The following is a 27,254-nucleotide window of genomic DNA, read 5'->3' as shown; positions in this document are numbered from 1 at the left end:
ACTTCATCGAAATCAGGAATTGATATAGCAGTCAAACTGTGCATGCTAAAACCTGTTTTCTTCTGTGATAACAACAGTTGCTAAAGTCCATTCAAGAGGACCGAATTCTTTTTTAGTTTAAGTGGTAGCACAAACAGAAAAAAAGGCAAGGTTTTGAACATGATCGGTGGTATTACAGCAGAGGAGGATATAAGTGGTTTGGATACTATCTTGAAGACTCATTCTTGAAGAAGTCTGAAGGAGATCACAGTTTATCACACTCTTCTAAAGGAGGGCAGAAGATGGAAAAATTAATAAAATTCTAATTAAACTGTGACTTGCTCTCATTTTCTAGTATCAATTAATTAAGCTTAATTTGAAATAACATAAAAGCAGGGCAAAATATTAATGGTGACTGGAGGCAGCAACATGACAAATTACTTGAAGGAAAAGAAAAAAAATTTTGAAACTTATTTGCCCCACAGAACCATAAATATAGCTCAGGACCACAACAAAAAGATAATTATAGTGGCCTTAATTTATGACTGAAAAAAGCAATTTTTTTTCGTATTATAATGAAACATCTAAGCAGTACACCAGTTCTTTTTAAAGTCCACGTAGAGGATGATTATCCTCTGTTTTTCTCATATTCCATTTACTGCAGTTCTCACCAATGCTTAACTGAGATGGATACGCAGGTTTCTTGCAAAGTATTGAGAAAGAATATTTTGTAACTTTTGTAACTTGTCAAAAATTCATGGGTGATTTCTGTGTGTTCTTTTAATTGGTTTCTTCCTGAAAATCTTAAAGAGACATTCAGTATCTTAAAAACAAGTTTCTCTAACAACTCCAGAAAAACATTACTGCATTCCCAGAGAGTTATTAAAGCATTAGAATAACCGTATCTCTTGCTAAGAATCAATACAGACATTACTCTTCATAGAAAAATGAACTTAAACAAACAAGGTAGTATATTACCTAATCTGCTCCCATTTCTGGGCATTGCCATGAAAGAGCCGAGGCTGCCCCCTATGACGCTATGTGGTCTCCGTAAAGGGGGCTTCTTGAAAGATCCTGTGTATTGGTGGAGAAATGAGTGCATGCTGTGAGACGTTGGAGGCCTGCCATTCTTCACAATGGGCTCTACAATTCACAGGGATCAAAATATTCATTCCCACAAGCAAGTAGGAGTGTCAGGAACATGCCAGAAGAAAAAAAAAAAAAAAAAAGGAAAAAAGAAAAAAAAACAGTTACTAGACAGGAAATCACCACTCTGGTATGATTCTCTTTCATACTAACAGTTGACCACCATACTACTGCCATTTCTCTATTAGCAAATTAATACAAAACATGGCATTAAATATTACCCAGATTTCATTTTATTAAATTCTGTCACTGCTGCTGGATCAGTAAATGACCTGAATATACAGTCTAAAAATGTGAATAAAACCAGAACGTAGTTTTTAGTATCAGTATAATTATTTTCTTCTGAATTAATGATTATTAATTAATTAATGACTATTGCACGATGTTTCATCTTTATTATCATTTAAACAGACCATCCTTTAGATCAACTCACATGATGAGCAAATTCAACCGCAAACCTTTGGAAATATTCTCCCTTTAAAAATTCTAAGGGGTCACTAGTAGCAAGGCCTTGCTACTGGAAGTCCTTGCTAGGAAACATACCCATCTATACCCACCAGAGCTGTCACGCTGTAATTAAGGTTATTAACTTAAAGGATATCAGAATAATTAAGTATTCAATGAGTTATTTTGGCTTTCTAGTGGACTGTAGCTCCAATAGTTTACTATACTTTGACTTAAGACCAGGATTGTAAGATTTTTTAAAAATTATTGTTATTGATAAACACTTTCTAAAAAAGATGAAACATTACAGATTTGAAAATCTTAGAAACAAACGTGCACAGAAATTGAGTGTTCATGTTCTCTCTCAGCAACCTGACTCTGTACACGTGGACTAGAACTCAAGGATTGCTATGCTACTAGAAGCAGTCTAACTCTAAAAACACAGATAAGAAGCAAACTAGATGTCAACTTGTATTGATTGTCACAAAACTGGACTTATCAGAACCTCTGATGAAGTCATTCATACAGGAAATTAAAGAAGTAGTACCGTTGCTACAGAAAAAGTACCCAGAAGTCAGAGTCACCCGGCAACTACATACAAGCACTGTGCCTGTACTAGGAAAAAACCCAGAAGATACGGCCAGACACTTTAGATGCAAGCAGTTTTATTTTTCCATCATTCGATTCTTGTTACCATTACAGATATGCGTTGTTTGGGATTATTCAGAAGACAAAAAAGGCAGAAGCCACGCATTGAGCAACCACAGCTCGAGCGCTGCTGGATGGAGTGTCACCTCCCAAGGCGTTTCTGCAGCCACTGCTCCCAGGGCGTAACGCAGCCAGGAGCTGCTCAGAGCTTCCCTCACGCCTACTGGGACAGGGAGTAATCTGGGCTGCTATTTCATCACCCTGACTTACATTCTCACATACAGGGACCACCAAATCTTGCTTTCCCTTCCAAAATAAGAATAATAATATAGCTAGGAAAACTGGTTTTACAGAAAGCAGAATTTCAGTGGTGAAGGGAACAGCAACAAATACCTAATAACCTAAGGAACACAGGATCCTGAAGGGAACCTTCTCCCTCCCCACACGTACAAAAACCTTTTGGATATGTCATGATGAGTGGTCTGAAGCAAAGAGACAGAAGTACACAGACAGAACTACCCAAGGACAGGCCAATGACTTTAAAACAATTATGCGAGGATTTTTGGCATATAAACATGAATAGTACAGAAAGGCAAAAAAAAAAATCACTTTAACTCAGCTGCTGCAGGAAAAAAAATAATAGCTGCCTCCCCAAAAGCTTCAGGAAGAAAACAGAATGCAAAAGGACATGTCAGTGCTGTTATGAACCTGCCCACATCTTTCAATTAGCATCCTTCATAAACACCGCTTCCAAGTGGGTGAACATGAGGAAAAATACACCATACGTCTGTGTATATGTTCCTGAAGTATGATCAGTGTCGTCACCTTCAAAACTCTGCACATCTCTCTCCCAAATCCTTATTTCTGTTTCTAATACATGGCATCATCCCTTTTGATTTTAGAGTGGTATCAGCTTCCTTGTAGCGTGCCCTCAACAGCAGATTTATCCTAAGGCACCAGGCAGCAAATTCCCCATCAATTTTTGAATAGAATCTATTATGACTTCCACATGACCGGAAACAGGTTCACATGCAGCACAGCTACTGCTTTTGCTTTTTATATATTTTAAAATCCGCTCTCTGCTTTCCCACTTTCTTACGAATCTTTGGTTTGAATTTCATCTAGTTTCTAGACTAAAAGCCTGCCACTGAGTTTACACACAGTACTGAACAAATGAATGGTAACAATGAAAATCCAAACGCCTGATGAGTACATCGTTTGTTCTGTTGAGACAGTCATCACCGGTTATAACTATGATGCTTGGTGGGTTTTAGTGGATAGTTTGCACAATTTTAAAATAAGTATTTCATTTATATTCCTTATATAAGCAATAAATAATATATATTAAGCATGCAATTCTACTTCATTTTAATTTTTTCCTAAAACTACATTCTTATGAAAAAGAGAGCCAATGCAGAGATGCTTTTTTCTGGGACACTCTGGAAACCAAACTCCTCCCTTTGACCAAGCCCTGCTATACCAAGTAAAGCAAAAGTCCCTCAGGTTTTTTTCTTTTAAAGGCCTAATAATAAACCTAGGAAGTTCTCAGATTTTTTTTTTGTTGGTATTGAAATGTACTGCTAAAAATCACTCAAATATTTTTTGCACAGAAAAATGCAAATTACGTATCAAAGTAAACATTACTGACATCCCAATGAGAAACCGAAGATGCCAGGATACATCTCAACTAAGGTCGGAGAAGCACCAAAGGCAGGACAGCACATGGCTGAAAGCAAACCTCTGCCTGTGTGTGTGACAGTACGTGGCCTCAGCCATCCTGGCCACCCATAGCCACCTCGACACATTCGCAGCCACCGAGGATTCCAGTACCATTAACCAGACTGGAGTGTATGCACACAGGTGGACTATAGCTGCATTCACAGAGCAAAGAGCTGATAATTTCCCTTGCATGTTACAGCTTTTGTCTACTCATGCTAAAACTAATCTATCCCCATGAACTGTGTAGTGCGTAAAAAAGGGCAGAGTTTATGAATACGCTGAATGACTAAATAGAGATTGAGTTTTATGTTCACGACTAACGTGAAAGCGTGATGAACTGAGATGGTTGTTTTTAAAATTTGTTTTTCTCATGGCACTGGTATATTTGCATATATTTTACAGTTTAAAAAAAATTTCCCAAAATATCCTACCATATGAAAAGTTCAGCTCAAATATAAGGATAAACACAGATCACATTAACAAGCACACAGCAAATTTATATAAAAATGAAAGACAAATGGTTGACATAATAAGATCCAACTATACAGAAATAACTTTGGCCATCACAGGCAACTGTTACCTTCCTGCACTGTCGTAAGTACTGTTCTAAATTATGGTTCCCATTATAAAATTTAGCAACAATAATTTAGGTTATGTAATAGGACAGGCATAACTACCAACAGACAATGAAATGAAGGTTACAAAAACTCTCAGATGAATAGTGTACTTCTGACTAAGGGACGTATTAACAGTACTTGCTTACAAATGTTTTTTAAAATCCTAGCACACATTAAATTACAGAAAGGAGGGATCAAATGGCATTTTATGATGGTATAACACATAGATTTATGGTCTGGAAAAGTATTTTAGTTAGTGTCCTGGTTTGAGGTAAAACAGAGCCAACTTTCTGTTCAGTAGTTTTACTTCTTAGCTAGGCCTCTTCTAACTCTCTGAAATTAACAGCACGTTGTGTCTAAAACGGTTAGTTCAGAGTGATAAGACAGTTTGTGCCAACGAATGGTACGCAGAGAGGCTCATGCCTATACTTATTGCTATAACAACCAAGGTCAGCTAATTTCATTATTTGCCACGTTGGAGGGTCAGAAGCGGAAAAGCATAAAGGGGTCGCACCTACGGGGAGGAGCGGACAGAACAGGTGACCCAAAATTGACCAACAAGCGTATTCCATCCCATCTGCCCCATGCTCAGTATAAAAGCTGAGGGATCAAAGGGTCAGACTCTTTTCTTCAATGGCTGATGTCCAAGGAGGACCCTGTCTGTTCATCTGCCTTTGATCCCGATCGGTGTGTTCCTGACTCCATCTGTGGAATCCAGTTCCCACCCGTTGCTGAGTCCAGTCTGGGACTTCCCCAGTGCCTGCCGGTGACATCATCCCGGGAGCTTAATACGGTTTTGTATCTACTATATCTATTCAATTATTTTCCTTTTTATTTTGTTACTAATATTTCATTAGTTTAGTTTCTTCTAAACTCATAAATCTCTATCTCTCCTCCTCCTCTCCGTGTACAAGAGGCTGGGGGGAAGCATCTGCCGCCGGCCATTGGCCAATTTGGCCAAAACCACGACACTTATACATAGGTGAGTTTGAATTGTCACATGTCAGAAACTTCTAAAGAAATGTTCAGGTGAATTCTGCATTGTGTGCTGCCTTCTCCCTGCAAACGCGCCACTAACAGCTAAGAGCTGGAACAAATACTGAAACCCATCAAGCAAACTCTTGCTGGAAATGAATTTACAAGACTGCCGATTATTATTTTTGTGCATTTATGAGATACAAGATTTAAAGAAAGTGCTTTTGGAAAAAGTATTTAACTCCCTCTGTCTGAAGATCCGCAAGTACTTCTTCCAAAGTTTCAATTTAATTTAATTCACTTAAAGAATTCATTTTTTTTCCAGGATTATTATTTTGAATCACTACATTTAAAGGGTAATGCTGCAGTTTTTAAGGTGTGAATTTAGTGCAACTGCTTGGTCTTGAATAAGATGAGTCAAAACTGTAGAAGTTAAATGCCTTTACTACATACATCTATAAATGGCCTCTTTCAATTTTATCTCTGTGATTATAGGTCTGGCTTATCTTTAAAAAAAATGCTTCCCTATATAAAATTAACAAACATTCCTTACATTAGTGTCGATGTACTTGGTAAATATAACTCAGTAACTACTCAAAGGCTTAGCTGACACAATGGAGGCGTTTCCGGTGGCATAGCAGGTATTTTCATGGTGCTATTGGTTTAATATTCAGCCACAGCCAAGATGAATGATAGAATTCAAAAGGGGAGTAGAAAACCACCAGCAAATAACTATGCCGCTATGCAAGTGCATGGATCTACTGCATTTTGAGTATCATGCACAGTTCTCGTCTTCCTCTCTCAAACAGATTAAAACTGCAGAAGTACAACCCACAGACTTGTACGAGGGCTGAAGAGGGCACCTGGGAATCAGCTGCATCCACCACCCCCTCCTGCACAAGAGCGAGGGTGACTGAAAAAAACCAGCCGTGGCAGGTTGCATGCGGCACACGGAAGTGGTTCTTCACAACATGCAAGTCTGTGGAAACTCCTCACCACAGGACGTTACGACTGTCAGAAGCTTACAAGACTCAAGGGGAGACCGGCCGAGAAATCAGCTCAGGGTTACTCACTGCACAGAGACTTGCCTAGTTCAGGAAGTCTCTGAACTAGAAACCAGCACAGTGCTCTGGGGAAACACTGTTACATTTTGGGCTCTAATCTTAGACTTGCCCTCAAATGTTATCCTCAGAGAGGAGAACAGACAGACAGAACTTGCCCTTTGGTGCAAGAGCTCTGCAGTGCCTGGGCAGTTTGCTCGTGTTGGCTCATGCTGGCACAACCATTCCAGCGAGGGCCTTATTCGTTATTTACCTCCCTTTCCTCAATCTGCTCTAAAATCTGTAACTCCAAACTAATACAACCTATAAATATGGAAAGCGAGCTGAAAGAGAGACTTCTCAGTGGTTCTTTTAAAATTTTATTTGGTCAGTTGTTATTATGTTCTCTTCTTATTTTGGCTACAAAAATCACTTCATCTTTGATTCATCTTTCAAGGAATGTCATTTCAATTCTTACGTTTCTTATGCAACCTACTAAGCTGTCATGCAAACCTAGTCTTTAAATGTGAAAAAAGTTACCCCAAACATTCTGAATGAGAATATTTTTAAATATTATAGTGGTGTACAGGATGCACACATGATTTTTTTTTTCAATGCCCCAAACACTTCTTGAAATATGAGTATATCCTGCTTTTTTAAATTTTATATATATATATATATACACACACACATACATACAAACACACACATATAATAGATACACACACTTTTTTTTTTTAATGCCACATCCATGTTATCTTGCTTAAGTGTGCATCTTCAGCAAAGCTTAAAATTGGGCAATGCATGGTGACTGTGCACTGTTCTAGTACTTGATTTTCAAGTTTGGCAAATGCTGAGCTGCTGACTTATTTCATTTGGATCGTTTTCTTGTATTTCTTGCATGCTATCGTTCAAACTTCCGTTATTATTGGCATAATGCAAAATAACTACAACTGCACTATTCAAAGAAAATACTGTTTGAAGTACAACCAGCCTGGCTTACTAATGTTGTAAGAGTTGCTAGACCATGTTGCTGATCTGTTTTAGAATACACACATGTATTTCAAGAAAATACAGTACCCAGTAAGGGACCGCTGCTTTGCTAAGTTTGAAATAATGCCAACACCAATGCTAAAAGACATTGGTAAGAATAACAGAAAGTAACTCGAGCTGCTGAAACCCTTCAGTTGTGAAGTGGCAGAAATTTATGTATGAACTTAAGTGAAACTGACTTTTTTATTTCATAATTATGAGAACAGTCAGAGTCAAGTAGAACAATAGTGTATATAATCGCAAAGCTTGTCCGAGGAATTAGTTAAAACCAACTATTTTATGAGGTTATAAAGATGTCTCCTCTTTTTCCTTTAACTGCTATTTAAATGAACCACAAACCCTGACCTGAAATTGCTCCCAAGTTAAGCAATTTTTCAATAAATCCCTAATGTTTCTTGTCCATCTATCTTAACAAAGAGCCACACTACCACTTTCTTTTCCATGTTGGATTTACTCAATCTGAGCTCCAGAAAGCCTGCAGAATTGCCTGACATTTCTATGCTAGGCCTCAGCAACTGACATACTGTCACACATCAGTCAGCTGGTGAATTAAAGAAAGAACGTGTTTTCATTAGGAATGTAAATGCATTTTAAAACACACTTTATGAATATATAATACCACATCTTCAACTACCTCTTTTGCTTTTTTTTATGTCCCACAAGTATCTCTATTATATGACAAAAAGACCAAGTTGGCTTTCAGATTTCAGTGCCTAAATTTTGGAATGATATTTGCTTCAGCTAGCTTTAATAAAGAATCAAAATCACCTGTCATACATGGTGACATTTTCCCTTAAATCAAGCATCTCTGATAGACCTGAATAAGTCTGCAAGAAAATGTTTTATTCAGTAACCACTATCCATTCTGGACATGAAAGCCTTATAAATACATAAATATATATTTCAATTTCATACAAATCAAGTGTACACAAGAGGAGTTTTTCGTAATCAAAATAAGACAGGTATTGGACACTTAGCATTTATGATCTCTGATTTAGGTACATAATGGGGACTGAATCCAAGCATGCTCCATATTCTAAGCAAGGATGAACTTTTCGTGCAACAGCAAGCCCGCCACAACTCACCGCTGCTACCAAAAAGGTGGCTCAGGGTCCTCCCCCAGGAAAAAAGAAGTGTAACTTTGATTTAGGTTTTTGAACTAGATCATCAGGGGGTACGCAGAGTGTGGGTGCTGACAGAAGGGTGGAGGCAGAACCTCACTTGCCACTTTTAGCTGCAGCTTGACTTTGGACCAGCTCAATTATAACAAAATCTCACTAAACACCCTGAGAATCAGCTATTGGTTTTTATAGGACAGGACTCTATGCAGTTTCTTTTCCACCCACCTTGACCTCACCCTTGCTCCAGAAATCTTCCAAGTTGTTTGGTATTTTTTTTCTTTTCCATTTTGATAGAGAATGGAGAAGTGTCAAGACTCTACATATGTGAAACTAAGTATTAATTCTCTGAACAGCCTTGCATTCATGAAACTCGCAATGCATCATGATAACCTTTTAAAATTATTTAAATCACTGTCTCAAATGCTACTGTCATGGAGCTTAATCATATTTTGGCATCATCTAATACACATTCATTTAACTAATCTGAATGTATGGTCTATTAATGACTACTCAATTTTTACATCTCTATTGGCAATAAAGACTGGGTTTTTTTGGACTTGCAATACCAAATATTTTGAACAAACTGCCTTCCTGAAGAAGCTGTTGTCAATAAGCCTTTTATTTCTTCAGAAATCATAAAATGTAAGCAGGTGAATTTCTGACATTTTAGAGCTGGTATGCGGCACCATACAATATTTAATTACACTGCTGCAAGGCTGTCAGACCCACTCAGTAAAATTAGTTGATTGCAGGTGACGGCTCCCATAGAAGAAATATTTAAATAACCCAAAGCAGCTACGCTTTTCCGATATCTGTAATCTCAGGGAGCTGCATCAGGAGCACTGTATAGAATACTGTATATTTATACATGATTTTATGGTGTTGTTTCCTTGGACTCCATTATATGATATCAAAGAAAACATTAAGTCACTCTAAAAACAGAGCAACTACTCAATACCACTTAAAAATGTATTTATTCATTAAATACTAAGATGAAAACGTCAAACTATTGACTATTACAATATTAAAAACTTAGCAGACCCTCAAGGGATTCCTCCCATTGCTCAAAATTAATCCATTTGAGGACAGCAGTCATGTCCAGAGCAAACGTTCTTCACTTGGAAGGCACAGGTCAAAAAGTATTAGTAGCACATTTGAAGAAACATGCCGACAGAAACCTAAAGAAAAAGTGTTTTCAAGTTCCTTCCAGAAATGAAGTACCTCAATGATGAAAATGGCTCTGTAACATCCTGTAAACTTTTTTTTTTTTTTTTAGTTTGGGACAAAAAGGACATAAAATTTTTCCAAGGAGTCTGTTTAAACTACAAAACCAGGAGATAATACACAAGGCAAAAAATGAGATCAAGACATCTAAAGCAGTACAAAAAGCCTTTCAAAGTTGACTTCACATACAATGAGGTTTTGCCTTCAGTCTGGGTGCCAAGATAAAGAAGTTCACAGTCAAATGAAATATATTCAAAGCTGAAAACCTGCCTCTGAGATTTATGTATGTCATACTGTTTAAAAGATAATTCTCAAGGTAGTATTTCTGGTCATCAGAACATGTACTGGAACATAAGCATGGTAGTCCCATACCTCCAATCATATACGCATGACACACCACCACCAGTTACTAAAGTTCTCTCTAAAAAGCATAACTCCAGAAGGCACTGCACTACACCAAATCCTTCAGAACACTGTTTCAGGTCCAATTTAAATCAATGTGAGTCAGCACGGCAGCCAAGATAGAAGTATCCCTGGCCTCCATCCTTGCGCCCCCACACACAACCACCCTGTAAGCTTCCAATGCAAATATCTGTGAGGCCACACTGCCAAAGAAATCAGGAAACAGAAGATCTGGCTCCTTTTTTCCCTACTTTCAGAAATAACTGTGTTGGCTAGTTTAACGTATTTTACTTTTCCGTACTTAAGTCCATCTAAATGCCATTTGAGAACAAATTTTTACATATCCACCAGTGAGTCTACGCAAGCAGAAATTTGGTGTATTTACAAAATCCACTTCTGCACCTAAGCATCATGTTCTCCTGCCAAACTTGCGTTCTGCTTGTGAAAGAAAACACTTATGAGTGGACAACCCACCCGCCCAAGGCTACGGGTCTCTGCAGCATGCATCCAGGCACTGAATTTTCATGCTCATTTCACTTTATAAGCACTTCTACACATGAATAGAGCCTCCAGGTTTTATGGGAAGAAGCAAATTAAAACAGAAGGGAAGAAAGAACACTATGTTGTGCTGTGTACGTGGGATGGAGAAACCATACTGAACAGTAATAACAAAACCTGATGTATGCCACAGCACAGAAGGGTACATACAGACTATAATAAAAACTCACCAGTACAGTGCAAGGGACAGTACAAGGTTCAATATTTAGCTGTGACAACTGCGAGTTATTTGCAGTAATCTGTAGCTCTAGAATGAGCTCTAGCACTTCTGGGGATTCCCCCTTCCCCCCCGCCCCCTCCCCCCCCATATTTTTATATTGATACTTTCCTCCAGTATCAACAGCAAAATGTTATTGATTATTACCAGCAAGTATTTCTGTGCTCATATTTTCAACTCAAAAACATTGTCTTGAAAATATGTTGCAACACACTGTTTTCCTTCCATACTCAAGGAATCACACATACCAGATGGAATGGGAGTTTCTCAGCTGTAGTGAAGATGGTATGAAATGACTACAACTACAAAGACATTTGGATGTTTCAAGACAGTATTGCAATGTGTCAATTTTTATAAACGTTCATTCCTCTTATCAGAGTATTAACTCATCATTAAGGCCTTAAACCTAAAAAACACTTACGCACTTTACTGTAGCTGATCCTTCCATTATTACTCACACCTGTAAAATTACAAAAAAATTATGCAAGTGTTTGTGAGGCTGGATCCTATGATCACATCACTGAGCTAAAACAGACCAAATGGAGATAAATGCTATTCTAGAAATTCATGAAGCCATTTCTATCAGAACCTCCCTTGTTTTCTTTTAGTATGCATGTGTACATTATCTATATTTAAAAGTAAAAACTGACAATATAGAATGGCTTTCCAAGTTACTTATATATTAATGTAAGAGCTGTGGACGCATTTTTTAACATATCTTGTAATTATTCTTAAAAGCATGCTTGGAGTTCGTGATAATGTATTTTATAATATTAGACAATACAGCCACATTTTTCACTTTCATTAGAGAGCATATTTGTATGCATTTAAAGTATTTGCATAAATTTTACAGTTAATTGCACTTTAAATATGCATGATTTGGATGTTACTTCTAGCCAAATTTCATTAGTATGTCACTGGCAAGGAAAAAATTTCAGCAGCAAATTTAGCTGTCAACTGCTACAAATTACCATTTAGTATTTTTAATATTGATCTGAATACATATATTAAGGTAAAACCTGGAATTAAAAAAGCAAGCCGGCACGTTGTTAGTGTGCTTGAATCAAGACAAAATAAAAAATAAACAACAAATCCCAACTAATTGGCTTTATATGTTGAAACACTGGAGACCACGAAAGCTTCTGTACTTAGATAGAAGAACAGCCCAAAGCATACTTCATACAGTCCACAGTTCATAAGGCTTCAGATGTATATTAGGCATTTCACTGGTCCCTCCATTTTTATGACTTATGCATCTGATTTGGTGATGCTTCCCCACCCAGAAACTAATTATGATGAACAGAATTTATATGGCATATTGAATTATATGTAGGTTTATGGTCACTAAATAATTTGGTGGTATTCCAAAAACACCAAAACTCTGTGCTACCACATCGAACAATATGGGTTGATCCCTGCTCATCCCATTTTGCTGCTGATGGATGGTGCTGCATACTGAGATTGTACTGACATCACGCGATGAAGGAGGCTGTGTATGAAATGAGATTGCATACAAAAGGTTAGGTGACTCAGTGGTATCAATGCACTGCAAAGAAATCAGAAGTTATGTATCTATTTTTATGTCCATTAACTACAAACGGGACAATTTGTTCTGCATCAGGAGTATTGTTCTTTAAATATAAATCTTCAAACAACCCACTCAAAGCTGGAGCTAATGACAAGGTGGGTCTCTGGATTGACGCAGCAGTTATTTGAAGTCAGAGGCAATTGTTCTGGGAGAGGAAACACTGGCAAACGGCTGAACAAGACAGGTTATTGCAAAAGGATGATGATGAGGAAAGGTCCCCGGTACTACGTGCATGTGATCTACGTCTGGAATCACAGTGCTGAACTGGAACTTTATAAAAAAGATTTTACAGGACAAGTGTGTGAAAATCAGGTAGAGATGAGCATGGATCCTAGGTCAGCATAGATGTGGTTTTCCATGGACATAGCCTCCACAACCTCTACGGTCCAGTAACACAGCTGGTTTCCAGGAAGGAAAAAAGCTAGTGTGTATAGAAGTATATCCTTCAGTAAACACTACCATCAGAATGGAATGACAGGAGACAAGGTGCGCGATTTGCTAGGCAGAAAAAAAATAAAACAAAACCAAACTGGACAACAACAATGGAAGAAAATTCTGCTGTAAAGGCCCTCAGTGTTCAGGGTTTATCCTTGCCTTCTGGCTTGAGAAGAGTTGCAACGTCCTTCAACTCTCATTTCTCAAGTTCATGATGTAATAATGTTTGAAAATAAACCACATATGAAGAACCACTTTCTGAAGACTTTTTGTATCCCTGTCTTTGATCCTCTGTAGATCAAGATACTGGCTTTGATTTACCAGACTGTGCTTTTTAAGTTCCTTTAAGAAGAGATCCAAAGCCTGCAAACTGGGCATATTTGTGTTTCTCTGTTCCACAGGGTAAAGGAGCTGTTTATTCTTCTTAAAAGCAAAACTAGGGAGATGGTTACTCCTGCCTCCTGAGATCAGCACCATCACAGTAAAAGATGCACTTTCAAGATCTTAATGCAGCTATCGCTTTATAAACTATTCTTCAAGAGACTGCATCCTCTCATGCGTCCCAGCTGGACGTTTACAGTTAGCACAGGCTCCTTAACACTCTGGTTTCATAAGATGCCAAGGCAAGCCGCCTTTCTCGTTTAACCACTCCTCTGCAAATCATTTTTAAAAATAATGTCCACTGAAGGATTTTTTTTCCAGGCTATATTCTCTACCAAACTTGAGTTTCACCAAAATAGAGAACTCATTTCCCGACTATTTTTTCCAGCAATTGTTGCCCAAACCCTGATTCCTACAGTCTGTCTGAAAACTGCTCCTTCCAAAATATCTTGATCTGTGGGGAATTTAGAGCTTCCTTTAGAAAAGCTGGACTAGCTGGTGTAGCAAGCATTTTCCAACCCTACTTTCTAGGAAAAGTAGGCTTGGAAAGGAAAACCAAAGGAAAACAACAATCCGCAAAGTAGTATCCTGTTCATCTCTGCAACATCAAAGATAGAACAGGTACTAATATCTGCATTCTAGAAGTATCAGAAGAAGGAAGCAAACGTCAGTAAAACTTTTTAAAATGGCATAAAATTATGAGTTAAAGACTACGCATAGCAAAAGCACAGTTTATTATTTTTCCTCTTTCAAGAGGATCAACAACACCTCAGGGTATCCAAAGATACTCTATTAAGGCATTACCAACATTTTGCAGTTGTAAGCATAGCATGTATTGTATCACACAATACCAGCGTATAAGCTTCCTTTTGGCCAATGAAATAATGTGGAAAGCAAAATAAAAGGATCACTAAAAGCTAAATGACAAATTTGTCATTAGAAGCATTATTTTGAACTGTATTTTTATCATTTTAAATATCTACTGAGAAGTTTGGCAAAGTCTGGTGACAAGCATGCAGAAGACATCTAAGTATTGGTGTTTGAGATAATTCTCAGCTGAACAGTACAAACTGCAAACAGGCTCATACGTGGTTTAAGATGGCATAAACTCATGCTTCTGGAAACAAGTTATTCTGTCCTCTGTCCCTTGAGTCGGCACCCAGAACACGGTCCAGTTTGAAGTAAAATCTTTTTGTTCTTTCTGGATCCAGTTTGCAACTGAATCAATTCAGCAACCCAGTTCACTACATTCACTGATGCTGGTGACAAATTTTCACGCTCGTTTTCCAGCGTGAAAGTAATATTCTTAGCACTTATTTGCATAATGAAATCAATCTGTCAGAAGCATATACAGGTCTGAACAAAATATGCATCAGTAACAAAGGCTGATAATACAAGAGAAACCATGCGGGACAACTGCTCAGTGTCTCAGTACTTAGTAGATATTAGGACAAAAAATACTCTTTTTTTTGGTAAAAAACAAAATTATTGTTTCAGAATAGACCTGTTGTATCAACACATAAGAAGGTTTAATAAACTACAGGGCATGGCCCATGATGAAGACAGGACAATAGCAATGACTATACCAGGGATTAAGGGTAAAAATGAAAAACATGAATAGCTTTTGTTTTGCCAAAGGTAAACTCAGCTTTCAAAAGCTTGGTATGCAACAGACCTTGGATGGGGTTTTGAAAGTCTGTAGGGCAAATTCCACAGCCTCTAACCCTGCTCAAACTTTTGAGTCCTGTCAGTTTTCAGTGGGGAAATTCAGGATCATTTATTGGTGTGAGGTGGGGAAAAAAAATTCAGATCACTTGACACTTGAGAAAATCTTAGATGTCAGCAGAGCAAAAAAGAACACTAATCAGCGTAGAAGATGAAATATGACTTAAATGTTGCAGCCCAGGAAACAGAAAAAAAGCAACAAAATCTCTTCCAGTCATTAATTACTGCAGATTGCATTCAAAAGTGGTATCATCATTAATGTGGACTTTACAGCAGTCAGTACAATGACGGGATCAGCCAAAGTCTTGTGTAAGAATACGCAGGCAGGCTGGTTACCCTGAATGTTTCTAGTCGCCTTCATATTGCTGAAGAGAAGTACTATTCAGAGACATGAAGAGGTGACAGAATTCTCACGCTAGTGCACTGCATCAACAATGATAACATAAACAGGTTTTTTTATAATATTTAAGCAATTACTATCAATCATATTACCAAATAATGATTTTGAGAAAAAAAATGGAATTTGAAGCCATATGAAGTTGATGTGAGACCCACTAACTTCATACAATAACAGGTTTGTTTAATTAAAAAGCATCTATGATCCTTGCTGCACACCACATTAAAATATCAATTTAGGTCACTTTTGATAAATAGCTGTATAATAGTTCATTATCAAAGCAAACCAAACTATTACGTAAAAACATATCAACCTGTTAAAAGAACTAGGGCAGGCAAATACAAGACAAATTAAAAGAAAAGGTTAGTGAGGAAGGCCATGCAATTGTAAAAACTGAAATAAAACCCAAACCACTCACTTTAGTGGGGTCTTACAAAACTCTTAACGTTTTCTGGAAAGTGAAGATAGCTTACCGTTATCTTTGCTGCTGTTTTCTTCAATTGTCATTTGTTCTGCTAGCTCAGACAGTGACTCATCAATGGTCTGGCTTCCACGCAAGGTTAAGGAAAGTCTCCTCTTAAACTTTTTCATTCTATCAATATTAAGTCTGGCTTAAGGAAGCCTGAAAAAAATAATAAAAAAAAAAAAGATTAAAAAGCAAGAAGTGAGAAAAAATTAGTTCATCAGAAAAAAAAATTTAACCGCCTCATAAAAATGCAGGAAGACTTACAGAAAATTTAGTCAATATGCAAGTTATACTTAATACCCTTAAAGCAAGATTACTCTACTGGACCAAAGAGTATCTTGAGAGGTATGCACCCAGACATTTTTGCAATTTTTATTTCTGTTAGGGAAAATGAGAATCTTTTTTTTAAAAAAAAACAAAACAAAAAGTTAATCTGATCACTAATCTTACAATCCAATAATAAAACAAACAGCCATCTGAAAACTTGATGAGCGTGTGCTCTGTTGCCTCCTCCACAGCCTTTTTCACCAAACCCACTGAGGAGGAGGAGGCTGGAACCTTCTGTTTCAGCCCATTTGTTTGTGGATGAGAAGTTACTGAACTTCTCTATATTTTGCCCTTTACACAAAAGGAGGAAGGGGACAACTCTAAAGGTCTTAAACACAAAAGCAATTCACAAACCTGATCCCAACTAGGGAAACAGACAGCCAGGACCTGATAACGATGGCTAGAATGAATGTTTCTCTACGGTCAGGCAATAAGACTAAACTGGGAACAAAGCAGGAGGCACTTTCTCCACAGAAAGCAGTACGCAAACAAGCAATAACAACAAAGGTCCAGGCCGATAAACATGTTGCCACAAGTCTAAGCTGCTAAGTGAACTTTGCAGCGTGCCATATGTCTGCCCTTACACGGCAAGAAGCGCAATTCTGTCCTTCATTACTCCATATGGACAATTCATCCTACGTGTTATTTCACAATAACTTGTTTATCTGCTTATAGCCTCCAAGAATCACATAGGCCGTGTCAAACACAAGCACACCATACTTATACGTCTGAGTTGCTCATATTTTTTTTTTCCCTTCATCAGCCTTTTTGCATAATTCACATGCAAAATTGAAAAAAATCAATTTTTCCTCAATTTCCTCCTTTAAACAGAAGTAGTATGCTAACAATCTACATTTAATAAAAAAATGTGAATACAATTACTTTTATACTGACATAATCCCTTTAACTATATACATTTCAACTGCCTAGCTTGCTTTTGTTTAGATGCTACATAATAAAAAGGAGAACAAATCGGTGGAACAAGTTGGAAGCGACTGTTGGTAGTAGGAGAATGCATAGACTAAAGCCTCACAAAACTAGATTGCACAGGACAGTCAGCAACGTATAAGGATGGAAAAAAAGACGACCTTTGGGAAGTCTGAGATGAACAGTACAATCACTGGCAAAGCAGCGGCTGCACCCACGGGGAAAGAGGTAGATTACAGAACAGGGTTAGAGACAACCACAGCTACTACAGGCAGAAATAGTCAGGCACTGGGTACAGATACGTAGGAAATAAAATTGTAACTGCTGGAGATAAAATTAAGCTAGCAGTTTTGAAAACTGCCCTTCTAATGCATCGCTGTATGTGCAATAAAACCACACCTTAATATGAATAATTTTGCTCTCACTCAAAAGCAGGATATTCTTATTGTTAAGAAACTGCATTCAGAGAATGTTTCAAGGGGAACATTTACTTTTCCTGTTCAGGACCTGCTTTAAAGACCTTACTTGGAACTGCTTTATTTCTGCGTTTATTTTAACTTTTCCAAAACGATGACACACGTGCCTCTTAAAAAACTAGTTTTTAAAAAAAACACTATATGTGGTTTTACTCAGTTCTCCTATAGCGTTCTTTCAAACCTGCATCTTCTTGCGTGTATTATTCTCAAAAAGGATACATGCAATTTTTAGCTATGTAATGCCTTAAAGCTACCTGACAGCACAACAATTTCTTTCCAATTTTCCACTTGGGCAGTAACTGAAAAAACAGATGCCTTTGTATGGAAACAGGCTGTTCCTGGCTTTTGATCTTGCAAATATTTAAGCCTACACAATTTTTTGTTCAAAAAGAAGGTCTACTGCTGAAGAATATTACATATAAATTAACAGACACATAGATTAGAAAATCCAAGGGACATTCTAAATTTAAACTAATTCAAAAGCAAGTATTTTGCTAACTATAGTTACAAAATTTCTCCTGTTAAAGGAAGATTTCTTGGAGTGCTGAAGCACCATTTTCACTGAGATTCTGAATTAAGTTCAGGACTTGATTTTGAAAGAATTCAACAGTTAAAAGGGATCAGGAGTGGGAATCCATGTGTGAGCGAAGGCTTCCTCCTATTGAAATGTGATTCAGTGTTTTTAAAGGAAAGATGCTCACTGATATGAAACCAAGTTTTCCTCCCTTAAAGCATACGAATTTTTGCTAATTCCATCTGAATTCTATCTAGTAAAGGATGCATGTATTTAAAAAAAAGGGGGGGGGTGAAGAATGAGAAGGATTGACCATCACCTAGCACTTGGAAATGTCCTATCTTTTTGCCTTCTTTATTCTCACTTTGGGACAAAGCTGCACAACCTGCTAAATCTTGGTAGTTTGAGACAAGTTCTCAGCGAACAGAGCTTTCAAAATATGATCTGTACAATCCAAAGCTAGCATCGGTTCACTATAATGACAGCAATTTCACAGCCAATTTTAATTCAGTTTAACAAAATTAAAGGGAGATTGTCTGATCTTCATTTTCACCAATTCATAACAGATGCATACTCATTTTCTCCATTTAACAGTAAATCTAATTTAAATCCAAAATGCAGTTAGTCGATTTAGTAACATACATCTAACAGCTATGATTAGATGCAGTAAGACTGCTGATGTTCCCCCAAATTCTTACCAATCAGAAGAACATGCACTGTTGTGTTTTGGTTTTTTTTTTTATTTTTGAGCTTTAGAAGAGAGCCCAGGGCTTGACCATTCTATTCTGTATATTTACCTACTCTGAAAATGTCGTATCCAAATGAAATATTTTAGATGTCACAGCAGATAGATGCATGCACTTGAATGCAACTAATGCAAATTCTGGTCTCCTGCAGACAGAATGAGGACAAGCAATCTGATAAGATACTATCTGATACAACCCAGAAAAGCTGGCAGAGACGTATTTGTTCAGTCCTTATACTGACGTGAAATGAAGGAAGCAACAACATATTAAAGGAACTGCTGTTTCTTACAAACAATCCCCAGTCTAAGCCTGAAAACTTGGTATTTTCGTCTTTAAATCAACACAAGTTAATCCTTGAAAACTATGCTAAAATTTACTTTTCATACACATTTTTCTCCTTAAAACCTGTAGAAAACATATTTTCCAACATTCGTTATCAATAGTCTCAAACTCCTGCTTTCCTCTCAATGCCATTTAAAAGCTATCGCTGGAACACGGTTCTGAAAACAAACTCCACAGTTTTTAAATCGTCCAGGTAAGATCAGATCTAAACGAGTGGGTTCTGACTCCCTTTCTCTATATCAGACCAATCCTTCCCACGGTGCCTGTAGTGGTGCACTTCTCATTTAGCAAACACAGATGTCCGCAACACCCTGGATATATAGCAGACAGACATTAAAGCATTTTAATTGCAAAGCAGTAAACCAAATAGATTCTGCACTCATCTATTCACCAAAAATCAGAGGCCTTCAAATGCAGAGAGCTAAGATTCTCAAAAAAACCCACCACTGCCTTCAAGCTCCCAGACCCTTGGTACACTAAAAGTGAAAAAAGGAATGCATAAATATACACAGTTAAACATATGCTATGTGCTTAACCCTCCTAAGTTTAAACAAGTTCAGCTAAAATGTTCAAAAACAATGAAGCTGCTTTATACCTTAAATTTTAGCCAGTTTATTTCAGGAGGGTCAGAAATACCAGAAGTTCACTAAGATTTTGCTGGTTCAAAAGCCCTTTGAAGTCAATGGGAACCTGTCCTTCGACTTCAATAAGCTTTGGATCAGACTAAGTGCTAACTCTTCCGTTTCCAGATGTGATATTGCATTAAGATGCATCTACGTAGAGATTAAGCATTTTAAAATTACTTTTCCACTTAGATACCTACTGAAGTTGCTATTTGACTGTTTTTACAAGCTGCTTTACAAGGCAGTAGGTGTTTTCCAAAACATCTAGAGGTAGTTCTTGTTCTGACAAACTCATTAGCTGAAGACGACAGCTGAAGCAGGAGAAAAGGGCAGGAACAGAAATCCTACCTTACAGCAGCACGTGAACAACAGCGTGGACACAGCATGGCCCTTAAGGACGGGTTAACAAACTAAAGCCACAGGCTAAGACATCAAAGAAAGCAGATAACAACACTCCATGTGAACTCCCTGGATACAAGGAGGTGCAAACACAGGTGGGACACTCAATCTGATTTCATAAAAGCCGCTACAACCAAATGGGTATGCTTGCACAGCAGTGGGGCAAACTGTGTAAAGATGGTTAAAAAAAACGCAGAGGGGAACACTGTGGCAGAGCTTTGAAGAGATCTGAAGATCCTGTCAAGAGACTTAGATTTTTTAGGACTTATGATGGAAAAAGAAAAAAAAAAAATCAAGTAAGGTGTTATCAGCTGAAGAATAAAAACAGTCCACACAACTAGAAACAAGAATAACATCATGAAATTATCTTTCGTATGGTCCTCGTCACTACAGTTGTTAATGATTCTCAAAATCCATGGTGTCATTCACTGTATTACTCAAATATAAACAGATAATAATTTAACCTTCCACTAGCATTTTAACTGCAGCAGTTACAGACAGGTCTGTTAAATATTTTCAAGCATGTAATAAAATATGCATCATTCATTTGACTGCATTAATAATTTTAGATGCATCTAACTTAAGAGGAAGTATTTCTGACGGTGATAATCCAAGAGTGGCCTGAAAAGCTTAGAATACTGCAAACAATATTAATTAGAAACAGGAAACACCTGTCAAGGATATTGTCCCCTTAATCAAAGAAGAAAACCAGCTTTCCATAGTGTTTATATTTATTAAACTGTATTCAATCTACCTGAACTAAGAAAAAAAAAGAGCTGTTGATTATTGATTACATAAGCATGTTGCACATCAAATACAGAGCAAACTAATAATTACACTAATGAGAAATAGAGGGATAATTTCTCTAAGACCATAAACCACTAGTTTGAGCACTTGTAAATTTCACATCTAATACAGATGCTCTTCCTTACAACCACAACTCTACCCTCCAAGAATGGATTGTAAACATGGCATCTTATTCATTGCATCTATTCGTTGCATTCGCTTCGACCCACATTTGTGAAAAAAATTTTCTACTCCGTTTTTCCACACTCGGTCTTCAGAAACAACATGACTCCGGACAACTAGACTCTCATCAGGAACAGAACTACTCTAAAGTTGTTAGCTTTTATGTTGCATTAGGTCAAAGAACTGACACTGTACAGGTAGAAGCGACATCTGACAAACAAGGCCTTTGTTACTGACGGAAGAAAAATAATTGTGAAGTCAAATATCACAGCCTAGTTTGACCTCCCAGTGAAAAAACGGCAAAAGGACCCTCACAGCCTTTTCCTTATGAATAAAACAACATTCAATATGTAATTAAACTTTTGAGGTGAAGCCCCTTTTTACGTATTTCTAGAATCACAGCCAAACACTCACTGAAAACTGAAGGCAGAAAGGTATTCACAAAGGTTAACTTCTCATCGGAGGCTAGTTTTCCTAGTTAATATAGGCAAAGAGGATCCTCCGAAAGTGAATAAGAGCATCTATATTCAGCTACTGATCTAGATCATCAACTGGAAGAACGTCTGCAAAGAGAGGAAATACATGGAAATTAGCTTGTCCTGATTTAGTTTAGATTGTGAACGCTTTTCCTTATCTTCACCCTCCCAATCCCTTTGCCTTTCGAGGGTAATGAAGGACAGAAATAAAAAAAAAAAAGTTGGGTTTTTTTAAATAATCTTTTAAGTTAAAAAACACACTGATCATTACTACAGGCATATTTAACTATACTACTGGTACAGAATTAAACGAAAGAAAAACACCAATCTGCCAAAAGGGTGAAATCTTGCAGTCCTTTTTTAAAATCCTATGCTTATCTTCTTTCTCTTGGACTCAAAAAGCTTAACTTAGTTAATCACAGTAAGCTTACATTCTTTAAAATGTACACACATATTGTCCTCCATATAGATACAACCAATATCAAATAGCAAAATCAATAGAGACATTTTATTTGTTAGATCTCCCTAGATTGGATAGATTGTACTGATGAATAGCTCCACGTTAATTATCAAAGGTTCTGTTCGCTCAACAGCCAAGCGAAAAAACACAGTATGACTCTGGTTAAATTGGCTGACATTTAAGCCAACAAAACGAATGAGCTGACTGGCAAAGCTTCTTGCTTTTGCTGTCAGACTCATAAACTGGAAGTCTTTTTACTCTTGAAGAAGGGGAAAGGAAAAATCAGAACGGTTACATGGATGTAGCGTATATACTACCAACAAGCCATGGAACTTTCCATCTCAAAATACATAATGAGCCCTAGAAACCAAAAGCAACGTCTGCAATTTTACTAGCTTTGATTAACAAGCATAAAGCCTTAATACAGCTTTCAGAAGAAAAAAAAAAAAGAATTTTATACAAAAAAAAAAAGTTGTGCACGCAAAGCATGCTGCTCCCTAATACTGAGATTATTCCAGTGACAGATTTACAGCGTTGCAGTCATCACTTCTGGGACCATCTTCCAGAGTCTTGCAAATGAGCCAGTCTTTGGAAGAAAACTGAGTGGGAGACCTCTTGCAGGCTTAAGACAATGTTAGCTCTAAGACTGAAAAGCATCTGCAGTCTTTTGAGAGCCTGACCACTTTTGTCAATAAAAGGTGTGGACTTTCAAAAACTACGGGCTTGCTTTTTTTTTTTAATCCCACCATCATTCAGGCACCAAATTAAAATCTCTCATACTGAAGAACCTTCTCTCAACCTCCAGCAGCTCTCAGGCCAGCACCATCTGTGCTGTAAGCATTTGAACTTCCAGGACCAAAGTCTTCAACATTTGCTTCTTCTTGTGCTCACGAAAAAGTTAGATCTACAACCCAAGACCTAAGGCAATGAAGAGCTTTCAACTTATTTAGGTATTCCTGAATCAAGCTCCAAGAGACAGAATAAATACACAATACCAATATAAATGAAGATTAAAAACTAAAGAGCTCCTGATTTGGATGAACTAAGAACAGTGGTAAGAGTTTCTGAACAAAATAAAAAAAGATTTTGGCCTTTTTCTCTTAAAACAGAAATTAATTACAGTGGGGAAGCTGTTGAGGAAACCTTATCATGGCCTGCCTGGAAATTAAAGTGAGAACTGTAACAGAGCTCATACCAGTAAAAAAGCTTTGTATTTACTAAAACTGTAGACAAAACAAAGACCATCATAAAAAAAATACTTATCTATGGTTATTGGTACAATCACTGTAAATTTACAGCTCACAGTTTTTCCTCCCAATGTCAAATTTTTGGGTTCATTACTTGTTGAACCTCAATACACATTCTGTATAGTGGGAACAAAAAAAACCCAAAACCCACCAAACAACCCAGAGAGAAAGGCCTTACATTAAAACATACAAGGCAAAAGTAAAACCAAACTCTTCCATAATTTTTGTATGCACACATGTTTGTACATATGAGTAATATCAAAGAGTCAGGAATGGTTTAAAAACAGCTTTGGATGCATTTCTCTTACACTTCTATGTGCGTGCAGAAGACAACTAAAAAAAAGGGCAAGAGAAACGAAGCTGTTTCACAGTTAATTGACGGGTTTGTTTTGTTGGGGTTTTTTTTGGAAGAAAGCACAGGAAAAAATTTGAACCAGTGAATAAAAGGCACTATAAGCAGCATGAAATAGACCATGTTCTACAGTACTGATAACGTATATGCATATTTTCCCCACAAATAACAGGCCACATTTAACATGTGATGCACTGAAGGCATTATATTGAGACACAAAACAAGACATTAAGAAAAAAATGGTATGATAAACCAGACTCTTTGGAGACTTATTTAATGTAAAAGATTTATGAGTCTCTTCTGTATTCTGTATTTTACTAGAGATTTCTGACAATAATAAGCTGTGGTACAATTACTGTCTCTGAAATAATGGATTAATACCATGTCTACAACTAAAAAAGTAAGTACTGACAGGAAGAACAGCCTAAACAAGTTCCTCATAGTCAGGCTGAGTATGTGTAAAACCTCCACTGAGATATTTTCAGGATAATTCCAAAGGGGCAGTAAATAAACTCATTCTTGCAATAAACAATGAACTATGGGTTCAAACAATTCATAGTCCGAACAAGTGAACTATGGGTTTGTTGGGGTTTTTTTTTAACTATGGTTCAAAAATTTGTTTGAATTAATGTCTTTTACCTAAACTTATAGATTGTTCTGATTCAGTATTTTAAAGACTCACAAATTACTGTCTTTTCTTCCCTTCTGGAATTCTGAAATTGGTGTACCTGCAGAGTTTCCTCACTAACAGAAGATGTCCAAACAATAAGTGAATTATAAATTTTTCTGCTGTATTAATTTTTACATAGCAGTCGAGATGTCCCAGCATGGGACCAATTTGTTCTGTTACAACATTCAGACAAATGTTGCTACATCTGTCTGAGGTGTTCATGCTGCCATTTAATGGTCAACTGGATATGCACACATGGATCGTTTCAGTATCCATTGCCAAGGATACTAAACACATCACAGAGACACTATTCCTAATGCAAATTATTATCTAGCTGACAACCTGGGAAAGAATGAAGAATTTTGACATATGTTTGCCAAGCGGCTGCGCAAATAGTTATGTTGGCAACAAAAAGGTGGTGGCAATATGCCCTACAAGGCAGAGAAGAAAGCATGAGCCTGCTTAAGCCAATTTAATACGTCCACAGCAGTAGAGCACTGATCACTAGCGCACATCAAATGCAAGGTAAAACCGTCCTCGCTGGGAACAGTGTGATATAACTGTTGTGTACCAGAAAAGTAGCCTAAAAAACTGCAAAGTTTTGCCTTAGGCTTATTTAGCCTAGCTAAACAAAAACTGAGATCTGAAATAAATGCAATCTGTGAACAAAATAAAGGACAACAGCAAATGCTGTTAAGGAAAGATGACATGAGAAAACAAGAACAAATGGATATGAAATAAAGTAAGAGCATTCAGCACAGGTGCCTTCATCCTCTGCAATAGGTTCGGGCCATTACAATTTTCACCACACAATAATCACATGCAGATTCTTCTTTTTCTGTCTCTGTACTTCTGCAGCAACATCCCACTCCCACATTAAGTTGTCCTGACAAGCCTCATAAAAGGTATTTTTCAGGGTACTTTCAAAGAGCAGAGGGAAAAAAAAAAAGTACATCTTTATTTAAACATACAAAATAAGGCAACTGCCATGCATCAAGCTGTCACAACTGTCACTGTTGGCTCAAAAACAAGAGCCCTACACGGAGACTAACAGATTTGGAGACTGAAGATCTTTCTGTTTCACTGGATGCCTCTTTTCTTTGCCTGTGCAGACAATTCGTCCCTGTCTTTTACACAAAATCTTACTTACTGGTCTTCTTCCAGGTAACTGAGACTGTCCAGACAAGGCTTCCCAAATTCTAAAACTAAGCAGAACAACTAAATTACACATAAGTAATTTGGGTGACAGTCTAGTACATCAAAGGACACCATTAAAATTTTACATTACCTTCTTTTAGTATAACCAGTTCCCTACCTGAAGGTATCCAAGTTTTCCAAAGAGAAACCAGTGGAAGACTAAGGAACAACAACAAAAGGTTGAGAATTGAGACACTGACAAGATGTCAGCTAGACTCAGTGAAGAGCAGACAAATGGCAACCAGTAAAAGTGGAAAAATATTTATCTGTAAGTAAATGACAGATCAATAAGACAGCTTTAGTATGTAGGAAACCTAGGAAAGTAACAACTATTAATATCAGTCAGTAACACTAAACCAGCCATGAATAATTAGCAAACAAAACCTGAAAGACAAGTAGACTCCAGATATATTTTTAACAGAATTAAAAAGGTAAAATAACTGCAACTAATACCAGGCAAGCAACACTGATACTGTCAACAAAAGCAGGCACAGACACACAGCAAAGCAGAACTTCTCAAGGACCCTGCAAACTACAGCTTAGAGGCAGAGTAAGGATAGCAGGATATTTTATTGTGAAATCTCTGTAAAGATCACACAACATGTACAGAGCACTGTTCCCAAATACATATTTGTGCTGGGCAGACACATTAGCTGTCTTTTGTTTTGCCGGCAGAAGAAAGAAGTGAAATTTTATGTTTGTCCTCAAAGTAATTTCTTCTGAATTACAAACACTATCATTCTTCTGCTGCTAGAGCCTAACGCTTATGCAGTCTCACCCTGCCAAGGACTAACAGTGGGCCAATCCCTTCCACAGGAAACTAATTCCCATTCTGGATCTTAATCGCATTGCAGAGGCTGATATTGCTGCTGCTGTCAGTGACCTGGATAAAGCTGCCAAACAGTAAGATTTGTCTCACAAACAGAAAATGTTTTATGAAAAAGTAAATTTAAGTCATTGCCTCTACCGAGGCTCAACATACTTACTTCAGCAACATTTAGTATCATAGTCTAATATAGATCTGTATTGAAAATAAGCTTTTCACTTAGAGAGGTACTGAAGCAGTTTCGCAGTAAAACAAACAAACAAAAAAATAGCCCTAACTGTTATTATAATGTCACCAGATGAGATAACCTTCGCAATAGTTCAGTAGAGTCAGAATCACAGAATAGTTTGGGGTGGAAGGGACCTTTAAAGGTCACCCAGTCCAAGCCCACAGTAAAGAGCAGGGACATCTTCAACTAGACCAGGCTGTTCAAAGCCCTCTCCAACCTGACCTTGAACGTTTCCAGGGACGGGGCATCTACCACCTCTCTGCACAACCTGTTCCAGTGTTTCATTACACTCACTGTAAAAAATTTCTTCCTTCTATCCAGTCTGAATCGACCTTCTTT

The 27,254-nt window shown here is 37.4% G+C and overlaps 1 protein-coding gene across 3 annotated transcripts in view; it reads right to left on the bottom strand.

Moving 5' to 3' along the window:
* CDK17 (cyclin dependent kinase 17) overlaps positions 1 to 27,254 on the bottom strand; it is a 96,848-nt gene that overhangs the window by 41,678 nt on the left and 27,916 nt on the right. The window contains exons 2-4 of one of the 3 annotated variants that reach the window (XM_063322757.1): positions 16,143 to 16,291; positions 11,565 to 11,603; positions 958 to 1,122 (exon numbers count right to left, since the gene is read on the bottom strand). In XM_063322757.1, the coding sequence (XP_063178827.1) occupies positions 958 to 1,122; positions 11,565 to 11,603; positions 16,143 to 16,260 (322 nt within the window). In that variant the 5' untranslated portion in view covers positions 16,261 to 16,291. The remainder of the gene's footprint in view (positions 1 to 957; positions 1,123 to 11,564; positions 11,604 to 16,142; positions 16,292 to 27,254) is intronic. The other 2 variants (XM_063322758.1, XM_063322759.1) reach the window with 2 other exon arrangements.

Source organism: Chroicocephalus ridibundus, chromosome 1, assembly GCF_963924245.1.
Source record: "Chroicocephalus ridibundus chromosome 1, bChrRid1.1, whole genome shotgun sequence".
Taxonomy (NCBI): domain Eukaryota; kingdom Metazoa; phylum Chordata; class Aves; order Charadriiformes; family Laridae; genus Chroicocephalus; species Chroicocephalus ridibundus.
Note: the sequence above shows the minus strand (reverse complement) of the source record. Positions and strands in the feature narration are given on the sequence as shown.